The 21,440-nt window shown below is 34.2% G+C and overlaps 1 protein-coding gene across 6 annotated transcripts in view; it reads right to left on the bottom strand.

Annotated features, from left to right (window-relative positions):
• The window catches only part of TOPAZ1 (testis and ovary specific TOPAZ 1), a 78,302-nt gene that overhangs the window by 10,983 nt on the left and 45,879 nt on the right, over positions 1-21,440 (bottom strand). For all 6 annotated transcript variants that reach the window (XM_058556130.1, XM_058556094.1, XM_058556113.1 and 3 more), the window contains 4 exons: positions 12,365-12,431; positions 11,115-11,289; positions 10,042-10,142; positions 7,537-7,702 (listed from right to left, as the gene is read on the bottom strand). In XM_058556130.1, coding sequence (XP_058412113.1) covers positions 7,537-7,702; positions 10,042-10,142; positions 11,115-11,289; positions 12,365-12,431 — 509 coding nt within the window. The remainder of the gene's footprint in view (positions 1-7,536; positions 7,703-10,041; positions 10,143-11,114; positions 11,290-12,364; positions 12,432-21,440) is intronic.

Genomic DNA, 21,440 nt, shown 5'->3' with positions numbered 1-21,440 from the left:
TATTTTAAAAACAATTTTTATTATAAAATATTTGATATGTACCAAAGAATATCTAACATATGTAGGTTATAAAAGCATAATAAAGTGAACTCTTATGTACCCATGACACAGCTTAAAAAAAAGAGAATATTACCTATAATGCTGAAGTTCCTTAATTTTTGCCCTGATTTTCACATTGAGAAAAACAACAGGAGACTGTAGTACAGAACACTGAGGTGATAAAATGTTACAAATGTCAACATTTTATCATTTATCTAAGGCCCTCAATCATCATACACATAATGAGACACAATGAAACACTGCTATAGAACACTCAAATCATCTCCATGTTCTTTTTCAAGTGGATTAAGTGCAGAAGTCATGTAATCTTTTTCTTTTGTGGCCTTCCCAGCACAGTGAATACAAAAAGTCTTAAAGAAAAGATTTGATAATTCAAGTACACAGTCCTAAAATAAAGCCTTAAAGTATCTAGTACATAACTTTAAAACAAGAGCTTGTTGTTAAATTACTAGAGCCCGATTGATTGATTGAATTGATTTATATTAGGTGGTAGGCAATGTTTTACAAATATTAGTGCTTTATGAATATTTAGACAGATACCCTCATTAATTTACTCCTAAATTGCTTAAATTTTACTATATAGAGAAATTTAAATGAACTTAAGGTCTTGAGAGACTGCATGAATCATCTGTTAAACATACTTCCCATAAAAAGTAAATGCACATTCCTTATAAAGTGAATTTTATTTTGATCAAATAAGTTCTATTTTTTTGTTAATCATATATCTGGTGGATATACCACACACATAAAAAGTAGACTATGTAGGCTTTTCTCATAAAAATTGCATTGTTCTTTAGTACTCATTCTTTATTGTTAAGGTAGAACAATGGTTGCATTTTTTGAAAGAATATATGCTATTTTAGGAGATTCGCTTTGAAATCTTACCAAATTGTGTAGATATATTAAAAAATCTGAATAAGTTGGTTATTTTATGTACCAAAGTTAACTGAAATTAATAATTGGAAAGTCATTTGGAAATTAATAGCTTTTAACTAATCCAACCAGTTCACAATTCTATCAACATAAATACTTTTATGGAAATTTTATAAGAACTCTTATGAGAATTAAATTCTCAAGAATAAAAACCAGTTTACTAGTGTCCCTAATACTAGAGTTTTATGGCAATAAAAGTTCTTCTTGCATTAATCCTCCTATTTTTCTCTGTTCACAATTGGGGAATATTTTCCATTTGTCTAGAAATCTCAGAGTAAAAAGGCAAGCAAATTTTCTGTAACAGCCATTCTTTATCCACTTACCTTCCAACATATGCATATTCAGTCATTACTCATGCACGATTTTGAATGTAGGCACTGAGAATATAAAGACTATTAAGACAGTGTGCAGTGAATGAATTTCCAGGCTAGTCAGTGAGACCAGCAAATAACTATCATTTACCATAGTGAATACTGTGATGGGGGAATATCTCAAGATATCTGTTCTCCCTGTAATGTATACATTTAATATAATCTCAATCAAATTTCCCACAGAACTGTATTAAAACCTGACTTAATAATTCTGAAATTCATCCAAAAAAATAAACACTTGAGAATAGCAAAAAATAGTTTGGAAAAGAAGAGGAGAAAGGGTGGTTTTGCCTAAATAGATAGATATTATCACATATTCTAAAGCTACATTAACTAAAATGGTATTGGTGCTGGCACAGAATCAGAGATCCCTGGGAGAGAAGACAAGTACAGAAACAGACCCAAGCAGATACAAGATTCTGATATATGATAAAAGTGGCATTTAAAATAAGTGAGTAAAGGATGAGTTGGGACAACATTTGGGGGAAATAAAGTCAGGTTCCCACCTCATATCAAAATTTAAAACTAACAATGAATCCAAAAATTTGAAGAACAAATGGGTGAATATGTAATTTTGAGATAGCTAAGGACTGCCTAAAGCATGAAAAACCCAAAAATTATTAAAGATTTAAAAAATAGTTTATGTTAAATAGAAAAAAATGTCAGTTGAGCAAAAGAAGAAAATGAACAAAAATGCAAAAAAATCATAAGGTTAAAGGAAAATTAAAAGCTAAGAAAAAATTTGCAAATATCCAACAGATCAAGAACTAATATCTTTAATATAAAACTATTATAAAATAAAGGGGCATAATTTACAGTGTGATATTTCCTAATTGTGATACATACATCATTGATGGTACCTGAAGTGATTTTAGATGTTACATTATAATTTTAGTAATTAATTTGTGTATTATAAAAATATAAAGATCACATTAAATATAAAAATCACATTAAACCTGTGATTTCATAGATATTATTGCTTAGGATGAAGCCCAGTTGGTTGATTTCCTTTTAAAATAATGTTTTATTTTTTTTAAAACATAAACGATCACTATAAAAAACGCAAGCAGAATAGAAAAGTACAAAGAAAAAATTAACAAAAATCTAATATCCCATCACTGAAAATGACCAGTGCTTATATTTGGTGAAAATTATTTGGAAAAGAGGTGTTAATGACCTAAATAGTGGCTATGCCCAGGTAAGTAAATATAAGTGCAACTGTGGTATTGAAACAGAGGCTGAAGATGACCTGGCCTAACACAACATTGTGCTGAGGAGAGCCATCCACTGATTGAAAATGAATGCAGTTTTTCTTAAATATTAAAATTGCTTATGCTTATATTAGTACTATAGTGTCAGTCACTGGGCCAGGTGTTTCAGCTAACCTTTATGTTAAATTTTCTAGTATAAAAAATTTAACACTTTTCTAAAAAAAGAAACAAAACAAAACACAGACACACATACATGCTTTCAAAAACTCCAGCCTGTGACAACATGGATGGACCTTGTGAGCATTATGCTAAGTGAAATAAGTCAGACAGAGAAAGACAAATACTGTATGATCTCATTTGTATGTGGAATCTAAAAAAAACCAAACTCATAGAAAAAGAGATCAGATTTTTGGTTACCAGAGGTGGGATGTGAGGGGTGGGGGAATTGGATGGGGGTCATCAAAAGGTACAAACTTCCAGTTATAAGATAAATAAGTATTGGGGATATAACGTACAGCATGGTGACTACAGTTAACACTGCTGTATGGTATATTTGAAAGTTATTAAGAGAGTGGATCCTAAGAGTTCTCATCACAAGGGAAAATCACTTTTTTTTTCCTTTTTTTTTTGTATTTATATAAGATGATGGATGTTAACTAAACTTACTGTGGTAATCATTTTACAACATATGTTAGTCAAGTCATTATGCTGTACACCTTAAACTTATACAGTGCTATATGCCAATTATATCCTAAAACTAGAAAAAAAATCTTAAAAAACCCAAAAACCCTCCAGTCATTTCCTCCCTTGGAAGGTGTCAAGATAGTTAAATGGAGAAAATCCATAATAAAAATGGTAATACTTATAGCAGTGGTTAACAAACTGGGGGAGTGACTTGAGGAAGTGTGGTTTAGGGACACAGGTGAGGTGTGAGAAGTCACTGCCATGGGGCAGTGGTCTTCAAAGTGAGGTCCCCAGAACAGCAGCATTATCAGCAACATCTGAGAACTTGTGAGAAATGCAGACTCTCAGGACCCATCCCAGACTTAATAAATCAGAAAATCTGGGGGTGGGCCAAGACAAGCCTTCCAGAGTATCCTGACGGTCAAGTTTGAGAACCACTGTCATAGATTTACGAAAACAAGATCAGAATCACTGTTTTGCTCAGATGGTTGACCAGCTTAGACCTGGATCTGTTTGTCTGGTTTGTGCTTCTGCTCTAGTTGCAATTTTATCAAGTCTACTTAAGGGAAAGACTAGGGAAATAACAGTACTGGTGTAGGGCTTAAAAATAGGGAATTTGCAATCAGACAGACCTGGAATGAAATTCTTGTTCCAAACTTATTTGTTGTGTGATCTTCTCTGAACCTCAGTGTCCTCATCTTGGGATATCATCACCTATCTCATGGGGTTGGTGTTGATTAAATGAGATGACACAACTAACACACTTAGCACAATGGTTGGTATACAGCGAATACTCACATTATTATTAAACAATAATGAAGAGAAATATTAAAATTTGAAAACAGACGAAGAACATGAACTGGTAATTCACATAAGAATGAGTACAAATGGAAAAAAAATAAAAATAGTTAAATTTTCTAATAAGCAATTAAATGCAAAGTAATGCAGTGAATATCACTTTTGCCCTATCAAACTAGCAAAGAGATAAGAAAAATAATAATATTAAACATTGGGAGGGCGTTTCATAACATGCATCTTCACACACTAGTAAGAAGACTATAATTAGTACAACCTTTCTAAAGGTGTAGAGTACTTTTGTATTCTACTTACAGAGATAAGACCTGGAGTGGAATGTATTAAATAGCCAGATTAGGGTTTGCATAAACTGAATGCAAACTGAATGCAGACTGGAATGCACCAGTCTGTCTGATAACTAAAAACCATGATATTGTTCACTAACACTTGGACTGTTTATATGCATCTGTGACACTTAAAAGGACAATGTCTGTATAGAAGATATACCTGTGTAATAGTTCTCTAGGATTTTCTCACAAAAATTCTTATAGACATTTGAAAATAAGCTGGTTCAAGAAAAGTGGATTCGTGGATATATCTATGTATCTATATTTAAATATAGATTATATTTATAGATATTTATTTATTCATAAGATGGAAAACTATGCAACCCACTAAGTAATGCTGTATAAGAATATTCCTTTTCATAGAAAGATGTCTACAGAAAGACTGTTCACTGAAAAAAGTGCAAGGTACAAAAAGACACTGTATAGTAACATTAAGGAGGATAATAGTCATTTCTGGGTGACTGAATAAGGAATTCTTATCATCAGTTTTGCTTATCCACCTTTTCCTATTTCTCTATAATGAATATGTATTCCTTATATTAAGGCAATAAAAGTTATTTTAAGTTCAAGGGCAGTTTCTCAATAAATGGCATATTTTTTTACAAAATTTATATTCTAGAGTGTTAAGACACTTATTTTTCAGCCTCCAAACCATGATCATGGTTTAAGGCTTTTTTTATGCTGGTAAGGGGAGAAGGCAGGGTAGGAATTTGTTGCTCATTTGCCAGGATACAAGTTACTAGTGCTGAGAAAGAGTTTTAAATGTCAAAGTGAAAAGCCAAAACAATAGATTTCTTCTCACTATAAAGTCTGCCACCCACTAAACCAAAAATGTGTAAAATATTCTGCATTTCTCAGACATGAATAATGTATGTAACCCTTTCTTTAAAAAGTTTAGTAGGTAATAAATGCACATTTTTCTAAAAGGGAAAAAATATAGAAAAAACATATGTAAAAAGTTAATCTGCCTCTCATCCCTATACTCCAAGCACTCAATTCCTTTTCCCAGAAGCAACCACTATTACTAGTTTCTTGTGCATCCTTCTACAAATATTTTAAGGGTATATAAGCAAATATGTATATATCCATTTTATTTTTTTTTTTACACAAATGGTAGCATACTGTATACACTGTTCTACACATTCCTTTTTTCATTTGGCAATAGATCCTGGAGATCATTCCAAATGAGTTTCTGTAGATCTGCCTCATTCTACTCCATCATATGGCTATCACACAGTTTAATTAACTGGTACTCCCTTAATGGACACTTAAGTTCTCTGGAATCCTTCGTTATCATTGTTGATGGTAAAAAAAAAAAGATTCCAGATAACTTACAGCACATACCCTTGTATACAGATATAAATGTGTTCGTAGGAGAAATTCCTAGAAATGGAGTTAAAAGATGAAAGGAAAATGCATTATTAAATTTTGAAAGATATTTTGCCAAAAAGCCCCTACAGATAATGTACATGAATGCCTATTTCTCTCTACCCTCATGCAAAGCATATTATACTTATTACAAGTGAGATTGAGCCATTTGTATTTCCTTTCTTGAGAATAGCGTGTTCACTGCAGAACCCTTTTAGTGAACAAAAAAATTCTGGGGAGAACTTAGCATACTTCTGTGAGCCCCCTTTTTTTTTTTTTTTTTCTGGTGAGGAAGATTGTCCCTGAGCTAACATCTGTGCCAATCTTCCTCTATTTTGTATGTGGGACGCTGCCACAGCATGGCTTGATGAGCGGTGTATAAGTTCGTGCCTGGGATCCGAACCCACGAACCTCAGCTGCCAAAGCAGAGCGCATGAACTTAACCACTATGCCACTGGACTAGCCCCAGAGCCGTTCTTTGGAAGAAATAAAATTTATAAAAATGAATTTCAATTGAAACTGTCACTGCAAACGAGAATTTGTGTTTATAACTTACAGAATTTTTAAAGATAATGTCAAAATTGTAAAAATTTTAAATCTCCATAGACCACTCCACGTCTCTCCCACAAACTCTCCCCCAATCTCTAGTTTAAGAAAGACTAGTTTTGCCAGAAACTTTTAGCCAGAAGTTTCCTGTCACAAGATGACCCAAGCACATTTTTATCAACTATTTTAACCTTTCCATTTCTTGCTAACAGAGCTGTGAGCTCTGGCTTGCATTTCATTAATTTCTATTTTTGTTCTTGGTTATTCTTCCCCACTTAGCAAACCTCATTGGCTATGTTTGTTAAGTTGAAGAAGAATCTTTTCCACTCACAACTTCTGTATTCCATAAACTCTCTGCACTGCACAAATATGAGGTATTTTATATATATATATGAATATGTATGTGTATCAGTATGTGTTTGTGTGTTAGTGTAAAGGTTATCTACTTGCTTTACTTGTGCATATATTCCATCTTTCCACCTAAACTCTGAGACTCTTGAGGTTTCTTCATTCTTATCCCATCTTATCAAATAAAATCTGCCTCATGGTCCAAGTAGCCAGAGCCACCACTAGACACCATGCTGTGCTACTACTGTGCTCTCTAAACTTTTATTTACCTCATATCAAACTAACCTCAACTGCTTCTGCTGGCTTAATTTCATTGTAATTTCTGCTAGATGGATTGGCTTACTAGGGAAAGTAAGCTTTACTTGTCTTGGTTTGAAGTAGTATTTGCCTGTATATGCAAAGACTGAGTTTATGCAATCAGGATTTCCCTGTCTCAGAGAGCAGCTGAAGCCTGGGCTCTGAAGCTGGGCTGTCTGGGTTTGAAGCTGGCTTCTACTCAGTACTAGCTATTTCATTTTGGGCAAGTTGCTTAATGTCTCTGACAACATTTTTTATCTATAAAATTAAGATTGTAATAATTCTAAACTCATAGTGTTTCTATGAAGATTAATTGAGATAATCTAGGTAAAGGAATTAGTGTGGTGCCTAGGCCAAAATAAGAACTAGCTTTTCAACAAAGGTTCATACAATTTCTTCTTTAAAGCTAGGTTAACTTTCTCCTTTCATTTTATACAACAACCACCTTTCCTACCCACATGATCACTAGGGTTTAGAACAAATTATCACCCACAATTCAATATCAACTTAAGGTAACTACATGGACAAGAATTTATAACAACAAATTATTTTATGGTTGCATATACCAGAACTTACCCCTTAATACCCAAATGGCACCATCTAGGCTTCCACTTTTTAGAAAAATTTCTGCTGCAGTATTCACAATTTGACATCTTGGTGCTAACTTCTCAGGCCCCGTAAGGCCTTTTAAACTTGTAAAATGTATTTTTAATTCATACAGTTTATCTAAGACCTTCCTTCCCTAGAGTAAAAATAAAGAACACTAATTGAGTATCAATTATTTAGAGTATTATAGAGATACAAAGTCAGTGATAATTATGTAGAAGCCAATTATCCAATTTGAATCATCATTCTAGACTGATGGTTCTCAAACTGCTCCAAGACTCTCTCCTTAAGCCCTTTCCTGCTCAGCTACAAAGATGGCAGGGGAAGTGGAGCAAGAAGGGCTTTGCCTCATATTAGCCACCACCCACTACCGGGCCCCTTTCAGCAGTCCTCCTTTGATACACTGAGCTTCCCCTAAAGATGTCATTTGGCAAAAGGATTTTATGCCTTAATGTGGAAAAATACTGATTATAAATTTTCGCACTTCTTTTGTTGATCACCCTGAGATCCAGGAGGAAGAGACAAGTGAAACTGAAGATAACTTGTTATCAAATTTAGATAAAGAATGATAGTGGGGAAAAAAGAGAATAAATTGTTGGCTGAAAATTGTTTCTTTGATTCAATAGACAAATTATTTCACATAATCTACATAGAGATTGTCTCTAGTCTGGACATCAGAAATTGGACATTTATTATTATTTCATATCAGGGGTCAGCAAACTTCTTCTATGAACAGCCAGATAGGTAATGCTTTAGGCTTTGCAGGTCACATTTGGTTAGTTGCACATTCTTTTTGTTGTTTTTTTTTTTTTTTTCCTGAGAAAGATCAACCCTGAGCTAACATCTGTTGCCAATCCTCCTCTTTTTTGCTGAGGAAGATTGGCCCTGGGCTAACATCTGTGCCCATCTTCCTCTACTTTATATGGGACGCCACCACAGCATGGCTTGATAAGCAGTGCACAGGTCCGCGCCCAGGATCCGAACCTGCGAACCTCGGGCTGCTGAAGCAGAGCGCGTGAAATTAACCACTATGCCACTGGGCCGGCCCCTGGTGGTTGATTTTAATTTCTAACTCTTAAAAATGCAAAAAACATTCTTAGCTCTTGAGAAGTACAAAAACAGGCTGTGGGCCAGATTTGGCCCTTAGTTTGCAGACCCTTGTTTTATACTATATTCTGTACTATTTTGAGTCAGGTGCATATTATGATGTCAACATACTTTCAATTTGACTGCATAAATGAGTGCATTTTTCAAGGGATAGCTTTAGTTTAATTTCAGTGGTTTTACTTTTGTGTTTCAAAAGGGAATAGGTATCATTAAAAAAATTCATACTAAGTAAGATAATAAATAAAATATTTGTCCTAAATAAGGTAGTGAAAATTTTAAATTAACATACAGGCACAAATTCACCAACCTCTTAAGAAATAATAACCAAATAAAATTAAGACAGACTCTAAAATTTCAGCAAAATCAGTCTGAGTTTTCAAAAGGGGTCATCTTGTTAGGCAGTCCTCAATTTCTCAAGCATTAAATATCCAAGAAATTAATGCTATGACCAACATTCACCTAGCTTGTGAGACCAGGGGCAAGGTACATTTTGCCCATCCCAGGCCTACCACACAGTAAGTGCTAATCCTCCTGGAGACCTTGGAGACTGGAGACCTTCTGTACAATGATTCTGTTGTTGTTTTAATTAAAAAAAAAAATCATGAATTTTGCATGTTTATGAGTGACCATGTACTTAAATGTTATTGAACACATTCAATTATGAAATAACCTCTTTACAAAAAGAAGGAAGTCATAAAAGATACATTTTAATAGTTGATTCAATAGTGACCTTACTCTCAACTGTTCCAATCTCTGTATTATTCCATCCCTCAGCACTTCCTCCCTATTTTGGATTTTCCTATCCTGTACTTTATTTAACCTTATTGAATCTATAACTCCACCCGCCACCTCAGGGAAATCTAAAGAATGGCAGTACAATATGGTCTAGAATCACTAAACCACTTCTATGGTGAGCTAAACCTCAAAGGTAGACATCAAGATATATGGTATATAGTGTTCCAGAGCATTCTAAGAGGTGATTTTTAAGGAGTTCTGATAATTGTGAATATCCTGGGTTCATCTTAAAAAAGGTATCTTGAACTCTTCCAAAATTACAATGCTACCAATACTCAGGAGCTGGCAAAATAAATTCTGAATTGACAGTTGCTTCAAGTAAATATGACATTTAGCACAGCTTCCTAAGTGTTCCCTATACTGAGATTCTTCATAGTAGTCAGTCTCATGCCACCTCCTTTCCACATTTGCCTAATACACCACCTAATAATTCACTTAATACTCTGGGACTCATTTTGCCACATGTAATGATTATTAGCAAATTCCTAATTTGAAAGGTTAACCTATACTCTGTTCAAAATTTTAAAACTAACACTCTCTATACGAAGCCAAAACAAAAATTTAAACAAGTACCTTGGACCACTGCAACAGCTTGTGATAGAAGTACATAGCACTGATTCCAATTCTTCCCAGCAAAGTTTTATCTACTTCACTATTTTGTGGATCTTTGCTAACTGAAACACAAAGTAGGCATATAGAAGAAAATGAAATAGTCACTTAAAATGATGGAAAAGGAAAATTAATATGGAATTATTGATACTACCACAAAGACCAGGTGTTGGCAAACTACAGCCCACTGGCCAAATCTGGCCTGTGGCCTGTTTCTGTATAGCCTGTAAGCTAAGAATAGTTTTTCTATTTATTTATTTATTTATTTATTTGGTGAGGAAGATTAGCCCTTAGCCAACATCTGTTGTCAATCCTCCTCTTTTTGCTGAGGAAGATTGGCCCTGGGCTAATATCTGTGCCCATCTTCCTCTACTTTATAGGTAGGACGCCTGCCACAGCATGGCTTATAAGCAGTGCGTAGGTCCGCGCCCAAGACCCGAACCTGCGAACCCCGGGCAGCCGAAGCAGAGCACGCAAACTTAACCACTATGCCACTGGGCTGACCCCTAGTTTTTCTGTTTTTACAGCGTTGTTTGAAAAGAAAAGAAAACTATGCGACACAGATCATATGTGATGTGTACAAAGCCTAAAATATTTACTATTTGGTCCTTCACAGAAAACGTTTGCCGACTCCTGATAAAGAATATAACAGTGAAGAGCTCATGTCAAAAAAAAAAAGTCTCAAAAACATATGAATTTTGTTGACTTATAATAGTGAAGACAGTAACAACTTTAATGATTCAAAAATTCAGGTGCTCCAGTATAATTTGCTAGTAATAGTTTTACCAATCTGAATGAAAAGAAGAGTAAGAATATGAAACATCTGATATTAAAACACCAACTCTTGACCTTATATCATTATAATGTAATTTAAGAATAATAGATGGAAAAATTTATAAAGGGAAAGAAAAGTATCTTAAACCTGCAATACTATTAACTTATTCCCAACATGGAAAATATTAAGAGCTTTACATTCCTGTTAAGAACAGAGCATCACCATAACATACAATACTCAGACCAAAACAGTGGTATTTTACCTGTTTCAGCAAATTCACAAAATGGAACAGCTAGTCTCTCTTCTTTATAGTCTTTTGTTAGTGCTTCAGCAATACAAGCACAAAATCTCTGGAAATCTGCAAATTTTTCACAGCCCATTTTTACATTAATGTATAAATTTCCCAATTTGGTCCAGTCACCTTTTTCTTTACAATGCTTCAGAATTATTAAAAACAAAACAAAAAAAAAGAAAGAAAGAAAGCTGTCATTTATAAAAACATATTTTGCAAACATGAAGTAAGCACATGCAGGCATTAGATATACAGAAATTAATAAGATATAATCTCTGCAAATCTTATAAACTTAGCGATAAATGTTACAACATCAATAACATGCTATTGTAAAATTTGCTTTTCTGACTATAGCAAAGCCTCTATAAGTTCCAGATGGCAATGTACATTTGTTTTAATTATCTAGTTCCTAACATACTTAATGATGTCACCTCCAAACCTGAACTAGACAGTGGAGACAGATTTTATGGAAAACAGATGATTAGCAGCATGATTTGAGCTGTCTCCACAGCAGTACATTATTTTATTACTTTTAGAGATTGCATTTTACTATTATTTGGCCATTTACGATGTGGTGCCTGCCCACATATCCTTTTGAGTATTACATTTCTTCTACAAAAGGGGCTACAAAGTACATTTCAATAAACTTACTATCTTCCTATTATTTTCTATTATGAACTAAGAAATAGTTTTCCACACCAACAAAAAATTGTTTCAAGGTTATAAATACTAATTAAGACTAGACCAACAATTATTAGATGAGTACAAAAATGATATTAAATTAAAAAGTAAAAGCATCCTGAAAGTCCTCTGTTTCTTATACTGTAAATGCTTGGAAAGTACATGCTGATCTTGACTTTCCCATATCACTGCAGCCATCCATGGATCATGAAAAGAAAGACAACTTTCTTATGCACTGAGTGGGTCTTCCCAGCAACAAGAATTAAAGGCTAAGCTTTAGATTATTATACCTTAATATAAGTTAATTTTGAAACTAAACAATTATTTCTAGAATTATTTTTAGAATAGTCCACAACTCTAGAAATTACGTCTGCATCTCAAAGTATAAAAAAAATTAAACTTCTTTTCCTTGAGCACTTTCTTTGTGTAATAGCCACATTTCTAAAAGTTTTCCTAAAATGGGGTTACTATTCAAAGTTTCCTTATTGTTACTGTTTTTCAGAGATTCCAGCAATTTATTTGAAAAATAAGTGTCATACCTCTATTTCATTCAAGGCTGAATCTACATCACACTTCCAGTTCTTTTTAAATTGCCTCATCTGTAACCTTTAACAATAGAAAAGGGTTAATGTGTTCACCCCCCCAAAAGTTACCATTGTTCCTAACTCATTTGTTCTATAGTGTATACCTAAGAGACTGGAGAAAAAGGAATGTGCTAATATTCTTTAGAGCTGACAAAAATGGCAACTGCAGAGATAGCTACCTCACACTATTTCTAACCCAAACTGTAGGCAACAAGGGAAAAGCAAATTCCACATGAAACTATACCTTCAGCCTAATTTGAAGACAGAGAATGCCAAAGCTTCAAAATAATTGTGAATAAAAAGAGAAAAAACATGAAATTCCAGCACTTGATCGCTACTGCTCCCACTCCACTCTCACTGCTCCACAAGGATTTGAGGCAAGAAAAGATAGACAAAAAAAAAAAAAGCAAAAAAACTTGTGAAGGGAGAACCAGAAAGGGAAACTACCAGAGGGACTTAACATTGATTTAAAAAGTACCACCACAAAGACTGAGTCCACACTAAGTTTGAAAATGCTAAAAAGAAAAAAAAGTGTCTAGGTAGATCAGAACACAAACCAAACAGAAGGAACTTAAAAGTTTGTGTGATTTAAAGAAGGCAATCTGTGAAATGCATAGCCTCTGGGACAGGAAAAAAGACAAAAATGAATGCAGAAGCACCTTTTGGCAATTGGAAAGAGGAAAAGAAGAGAAAGGGGAAAGAAGAGGGTGCCATTAAACTAGGAATACTGTATAACAGCAAACTCTGGAGTCAATTTTGGTGATTAGTCCCAATGCTCTATAAATTATTCCAGAGGATTAAAAGGGAAGGACACTTTCTAATTCCTTTCATGAAGTTAAGTATAACATTGATACCTAAACCAGATAAAGACAGGACAAAGAAAGAAAACCACAGAACATTATCACTCATAATGGTGATGCAAAAAACTAGATAAATATTAACAAACAGATACCTTTTACAAGATGAAAAGACTTACGGGGATGGATGGTGGTGACAGTTGCACAACAATGTGAATGTATTTAATACCATTGAATTGTAACTTAAAATGATTAAGGGCTGGCCCCATGGCTTAGCAGTTAAGTGCACGCGCTCCGCTACTGGCGGCCCAGGTTCGGATCCCGGATGCGCACTGACGCACCGCTTTCCGGCCATGCCGAGGCCGCGACCCACATACAGCAACTAGAAGGATGTGCAACTTTGACATACAACTATCTTCTGGGGCTTTGGGGGAAAAAAAAAAAGGAGGAGGATTGGCAATAGATGTTAGCTCAGAGCCGGTCTTCCTCAGCAAAAAGAGGAGGATTAGCAGGGATGTTAGTTCAGGGCTGATCTTCCTCACAAAAAAAAAAATAAATAAAATAAATAAATGCTAAAAAAAAAAAATGATTAAGATGGTGAATTTTATATTATGCGTACTTTACCACAATAAGAAATTAAAAAAATATATTGACAAATAGAATCCAAGACCACCTTAAAAAAATGATACATCATGATAAAGTGGTATTTATTTCAAGAACGCAAGGTAAGTTCAAATTAGAAAATCCATCAACATCATATACCATATTAACAGATCTTAAAAAAAAAAATCATGATTATTTCCATAGATACTGAAAAAGCCCTTGATAAAATTCAACATTAATTCATTTAAGAATATAGGAACTGAAGGATACTTTCTTAAACTGATTAAATATATAAACCTCAGTCCTAAAGCCACTATTGTATCTAACGAGAAAATTCTAGAGATATTTCCATTAAGATCATGAACAATGGAAGGATGTCCACTATATCCACTATTATTCAACACTGTACTAGAGGTATGAGCCAATGCAATTAGAAAAGACAAATCACTTAGAGGCACAATAATGGTAAAGAAGAAGTAAAATTATTTCTATTTGCAGATGATAGATAGTATACCTATCATAGAATTTTTTATTTATATAGAATATAAAATTTATAAACAGATGTCCATATCCTTTATATATACAAAAAATAAAGAAATAAGAAATAGAGTACATAACGGTACAGAAAACTTCACTTACAATAGCAACAAAAATTAAATACTTATACAAGGAAAATTCTAAAACACCCCTGAAAGACACAAAAGTAAATCTGAATAAGCAGAAAGACATTCCCTGTTCTTTAAAAGGACAACTCAACATTATAAAGATGTCAGTTCTTGCAAAGTTAATTCATAAATTTAATGAAACTCCAATAAAAATACCAACAAGCTACTATATACAGGGTTAGGAAGTTGATACTAAAGTTCATGTAGTAAAGCACACATGCAAGAATAGCCAGAAAACACTGAAAAGAAAAACTTTGTGGGGGATTATCCCTACTAAATATTAAAACATACTACTAAAGCCTCTATAATTAAAATAGTGTGGTACTGGTGCAGGAATAGACAAATAGTCCAGTGGAATAGAATACAAAGTCCCGAAACAAACCCAAGTACATATGAAATTTAGTGCGGCATACCTCATTTTATTGTGCTTTGCTTTATCGTGCTTCAGATACTGCATTTTTTACAAGACGCTCCACCAGCAAAAAGATTACGACTTGCTGAAGGCTCAGATGATGGTTAGCATTTTTTAGCTATCAAGTATTTTTAAATTAAGGTATGTACATTGGTTTTTAGAGATAATGCTATTGCACACTTAATAGACTACAGTACAGTATAAACTTTTATATGCACTGGGAAACCAAAAAGTTGTGTGACTTGCTTTATTGTGATACTCCCTTTATCGTGGTGGTTTGGAACAGAACCTGCAATATCTCCAAGGTATTTCTGTATACGATAAAGGTGACATCTCGAATTGCTGGAGGTAAAAATAGACTTTTTAATAAATGGTGCTGGGAAAATTGGACAACCATTGCAAAAAAGATAAGACTAGATCCATATCTCTCATCATACACAAGAATAAACTCCAAATAGATTAGGAACCTAACTGAAAAAATGAAAAAAGTAATAGAAGAAAAAATGGGTGACTTCCTCTAAAACCTTGGTGTAGGGAAATTATGACTCAAAATCCAGATGTAATAAAAAATAACTATGACTCAAAACTGAGGCAATAAAAAAATGATTGATACATTAGGTTGAATAAAAATAAAAGTTTTTGCGTGGCAAAAAACACCATACACAAATTCAAAAGACAACTGACAAACTGGCAAAAAATATTTGCAATATATACTACAGACAAAGGGCTAACACTCATAATATATTAAGAACTCGTAAAACTTAAGAAACAAAGAACTAAAAACCCAATAGAAAAACGGGCAAAAGACATGAACAGACAATTCACAACAAAAGGTGTAAAAACGGTTCTCAAATATACGAAAAGAAAATGTTCATTTATAAGGAAAAAAATGCAAATTAAAACAACACTAAAACACCATTTATTCCCTAATAAATTAGAAAAGATTAAAAAGTAAGACAACACATTATGTTGGCAAGGCTGTGCTGAAATAGGCAGTCTCATATATTTCTGGGGGAAATACAAATTGGTACAGCCCTTCTGGAGGGAAATTTGGCAATATCTAATATATGTACTTACTTTTAAAAAAAATTTATTTTGAAACAATTAGTGACTCACAGGAAGTTGCAAAAATATTACACAGTCCTGTGTATCCTTCATCCAGCTTCTTCCAATGATGACATCTTATATAATTATAGTACAGCAGCAAAATCAGGAAACTGATATTGGTACAATACTGTTAACTAGACTACAGATATTCCTCAGTTTTCATCACCTTTCACATGCATTCATTCGTGTGTGTGTGTGTGTGTGTGTGTGTGTGTGTGTATGTGTAGTTCTATGCAATTTTATCCCATGTACAGATTCATGTAACCATCACCACAATAAAGACACACAACTGTTCCATCACCACAAAGGAAATTCCTCATACTATCCCTTATACCCATCCCCCAACCCGTCCCTGTCCCCTGCCAACCACTAATCAGTTCTCCATATCTATAGTTTTGTCATTTTGAGAATGCTATATAAATGGAACTGTGCAGCATGTGGCCTTTGAGACTGGCTTTTTAAATTCAGCACAATTCCCTTGAGATCAATTCAACCTGTTTCATGTTTCAACAGTTTGTGGATTTTTATTGCTCAGTAGTATTCTTCGGTATGGATGTACCACAGTTTAACTATTCATTCACCTGTTGAAGAATATCTGGGTTTTTTTCCAGTTTTCGGCTGTTATAACTAAAGCTGCTATGAACATTTGTGCGTGAGTTTCTATGTAAGCAAAAGTTTTCATTTCTCCAGGATAAATGCCCAGTAGTTCAATACCCGCATTTGGTATTTGAATATTCAGTTTTTAAAGAAACAACCAAACTGTTTTCCAGAATGGCTGTACCATTTTACATTCCCACCAACAATGTATGATCCACTCCCCACATCCTTGCCAGCACTGGTGATGACACTTTTTTCCCAGCTATATTGGGGTATGACTGACAAATAAATATTGTATATATTTAAGATATACAACACAGTTTTGTTTTGTTTTTTGGTGGGGAAGATTAGCCCTGAGCTAACACCTGTTGCCAACCCTCCTCTTTTTTGCTGAGGAAGATTGGCCCTGGGCTAACAGCTGTGCCCATCTTCCTCTACTTTATATGTGGGATGCCTGCCACAGCATGGCTTGACAAGCGACGCGTAGGTCCGCGCCCCAGATCTGAACCTGTGAACCCTGGGCCGCCGAAGTGGAGCATGTGAACTTAACCACTACACCACTGGGCTGGCTTGAGATACACGACATGTTTTAATATATGTATATATTGTGAAATAATTACCACAATCAAGCTAATTAACACGTCTATCACCTTACCTAGTTACCTTTTCATTTGTGGTGAGAACACCTGAGATTTACTCTCAGCAAATTTCAAGGGCACAATACGTTATTATTAACTATAGTCATCATGCTGTAAAATAGGTCTCCAGAACTTATTCATCTTACAGCTGCAAGTTTGTACCCTTTGACCAACATCTCTCCATTTGCCCCACTGTCCAGCCCCTGGCAACCACCATTGGAATCTGTTACTGAATTAGACTTTTTTAGATTCCACATGAGTGAGATCACGCAGATCTGTCTTTCTGTGTCTGCCTTATTTCACTTAGTGTAATGTCCTCCAGGTTAATTCATGTTGTTGCAAATGGTAAGATTTCCTTCCTTTTAAAGACTGAATGATATTCCATTGTATATATAAAGCACATCCAGCTTTATTCTTCTTGCTCAAGATTGCTTTAGCTATTCAGCTATTTTGTAGTTCCAAATGAATTTTAAGATTATTTTTTCTATTTCTGTGAAAAAAGTCACTAGAATTTTGATAGGGATTGAACTGAATCTATACATTGTTTTCGGTAGCATGAACATTTTAGCAATATTAATTCTTCTAATCCATCAACACAGGATATCTTTCCATTTATTTGTGTTTTCTTCAATTTCTTTTTATCAATGTTTTATAGTTTTTAGTGTACAGCTCTATCACCTCCTTAGATAAATTTATTCCTAAGTATTTTATCTTTTTGATGCTGTTGTAAATGGGTTGCTTTATTTCTTTTTTGAATACTTCATTGTTAGTGTATAGAACAACTGATTTTTGTATGTTAATACTGTATCCTGCAACTTTACTTAATGCATTTATAGCTCTAACAGTTTTTGGTAGAGTCTTTAGGGTTTTCTATACATAGGATCATGTCATCTGCAAACAGAGACAATTTTACTTCTTCCTTTCTGATTTGGATGTGTTTTATTTCTCTGCCATGCCTAATTTCTCTGGCTAGGACCTCCAGTACTGTGTTGAATAGAAGTGGTGAGTGTAGGCATAATTTTCTTATTCCTGATCTTAGAGGAAAAGCTTTCAGCTTTTTACTGTTAAGTATGATGTTAGCTGTGGGCTTGTCAGATATAACCTTTATTATGTTGAGGTACATTCCTTTTGTACCTAATTTGTTGAAAGTTTTTATCACAAAAGGATGCTGAATTTTGTCAAACACTTTATCAGCATCTCTTGAGAGGCTCATATGATATTTATCCTTCATTCTATTAAGGTGGTATACCATATTTATTGATTTGTATATGTTGAATCATTCTTGCATGCCAGGGATAAATCCCACTTGATCTGGGTGTATGATGTACTGTTGAATTCAGTTTGCTAATATTTTGTTGAGTATTTTCGCATCTATGTTCATCAGGAATACTGGTCTATAATTTTTCATATCTTGTAGTGCCCTTGTCTGACTTTGGTATCAGGGTAAAGCCGGACTTGAAAAACAAGTTTGGAAGTGTCTCCTCCTCTTCAATTTTTTGAAAGAGTTTGAGAAGGACTGGTATTAATTCTTTTTTAACTGGTGGTAAAATTCAGCAGCGAAGCCATCTGGTCTTGGGCTTTTCTTTATTGGGAGACTTTTGATTACTAATTCAATCTCCTTACTCATACTTGGTCTGTTCAAATGTTCTATTTCTTCATGATTCAGACTTGGTAAGTTATGTATTTATAGGAATTTATCCAATTCTTCTAGATTGTCCAATCTGTTGGCATATAATTGTCCACAGTGGTCTCTTATGATCCTTTTTATTTCTGTGCTACCAGTTGTAACGTCTCCTCTTTCATTTCTGATTTTATTTCTGCCTTCTCTCTTTTTTTCTTAGTCTAGCTAAAGATATGTCGATTTTGTTTATCTTTTCAAAACCAATTCTTAAGTTTTGTTCATCTTTTCTACTGTTTTTCTAGTCTCTAATTTATTTCTGTTCTGATCTTTGTTATTTCCTTCCTTCTGTTAATACTGAGTTTAGTTTGTTCTTCTTTTTCTAGTTCCTTGACGTGTATGTACAGTTAGGTTGTTTGAGATATTTATTTTTTCTTAACATAGGTATTTATCACTATAAATATCCCTTTTAGAACTGCTTTTGCCACATCCCATAAGTTTTGGTATGTTGTGTTTCCATTTTTGTTTGTTTATGATATTTTTCGATTTCCCTTTTGATTTTTTCTTTGACCCATTGGTTCTTCAGGACTACATTGTTTAATTTCCTCATATTTGTGGATTTTCCAGTTTTCCTCCTGTTACTGATTTCTAGTTTCATATCATTACGATCAGAAAAGATATCTGATATGATTTCAATTTTCTTATATTTGTTAACTTGTTTTGTGACCTAACATATGATCTATCCTGACAATGTTTTGAGTGTACTTGAGAAGAATGTGTATTCTGCTGCTGTCGGATGGAATTGTTTTGTATGTCTGTTAGGTCCACTTAGTCAAAAGTGTAGTTCAAGTCCAATGACTACTTATTGATTTTCTGTCTGGATGATATAGCCATTGCTGAAAGTGGGATGTCAAAGCCCTCTACTTTTAGTATATTGCTGTCTATTTCTCCCATCAGATCTGTTGATATCTGCTTTATATATCTACCTGTTCTGATGTTGGGTGCAAATATGTTTATAATTGTTATATCCTCTTGATGAATTGGCTACTTTATTATTATATAATGACCTTCTTTGTCTCTTATTTGTCTAGTTGTTCTGATAAAAGTATAGCTTGCCCTCTTCTGGTTTCCATTTGCATGGAATATCTTTTTCTATCCTTTCACTTTTAGCCTATGTGTGTCCTTAATAGCACAAGTGAGTCTCTTATAGGCAGCATATAGTTGGGTCTTGTTTTTTTATCCATTCAGCCACTTTATGTCTTTTGATTGGAGAATTTAATCTATTTACATTTAAAGTAATAATTGATAGGTAAGGACTTACTACTGCCATTTTGTTAATTGTCTCCTGGCTATTTTGTAGTTCCTTTGTTCCTTTCTTCCCCTCTTGCTATCTTCCTCTGTGATTTGATTTTATAGAGTCTTCAACTATAGTTACAGATTCGTCTATTTCATCCTTTTAGTTCTATCAGTTTTGCTTCACATATTTTGAAGCTCTGCTGTTTGGTGCAAACACATTTAGGATTGCTAAGTCTTCTTGGTGTACCGACCATTTTATCATTATGCAATATTTCTCTTTGTCCCTGGTAATTTTCTTTGCTCCTAAGTACACTTTATCTGATGGTAATATAGCCACTCACGCTCTTTTTCTTGTAGAGATCCTATAGTTAGTCCTTTAATTGTTGTAATTATAACATTTATATTTAAAGTAATTATCGATATGTTAGGGATTAAGTCTGCCATTTTATTATCTGTTTTCTGTTTGTTTCTTCTGTTTCTCCTTCTTTATATTCCCTTAGGGTAACTTGAACATTTTTAGAATTCCATTTTGATTATCTATAGTATCTTGAGTATCTCTCTTTGTATAGTTTGTTTTAGTGGTTGCTCTAGTGCAAGCTTTTGACCTAGCAATTCCATTCTAGAAATGCACCATGAAAATATACCTCCAACAATACAAAAATACATATACCCAAGGTTATTCATTGCAGCATTGTTTCTATTGCAAAATATTGGGGACAACTTAAATACCCAAACCTTGGTTGAAAAATCTATAGTACATCCACACATTGGAGTACTTTGCCGTTATAAAAAAGAATGATGATTTCTCTATGAACTGATTTATTTATTTATTTTTGGTGAGGAAGATCGGCCCTGAGCTAACATCTGCCAATCCTCCTCTTTTTGCTGAGGAAGACTGGCCCTGGGCTAACATCCATGCCCATCTTCCTCCACTTTATATGGGACGCCACCTGCCAAGCAGTGTGTCGGTGCGCGCCTGGGATCCAAACCAGCAAACCCCGGGCCACTGCAGCGGAGCGCGCGCACTTAACCGCTTGTGCCACCAGGCCGGCCCCCTATGAACGGATTTAGACTGACTTCCAGGATATACTGTTTGAATGAATAAAGCAAAGTTGAAGAGTACTTATAGTAAGTTACATTTTATGTAAGAAATAAATATAAGAAAAAATATACATCTGCTCCTTATAAGAAGGATAAACCAGAAACTAAAAGACTGGTTACCTCTGGTGTGTGGGTGGAAAAAGAGCAGAAAGAAGGAGGGAATGGAAATGCAGGAATAGGGATAAGGAGGAGTAACA

The sequence above is a fragment of the Diceros bicornis genome, chromosome 2 (assembly GCF_020826845.1).
Source record: "Diceros bicornis minor isolate mBicDic1 chromosome 2, mDicBic1.mat.cur, whole genome shotgun sequence".
Taxonomy (NCBI): domain Eukaryota; kingdom Metazoa; phylum Chordata; class Mammalia; order Perissodactyla; family Rhinocerotidae; genus Diceros; species Diceros bicornis.
This window is presented reverse-complemented; position numbering and strand designations above follow the sequence as displayed.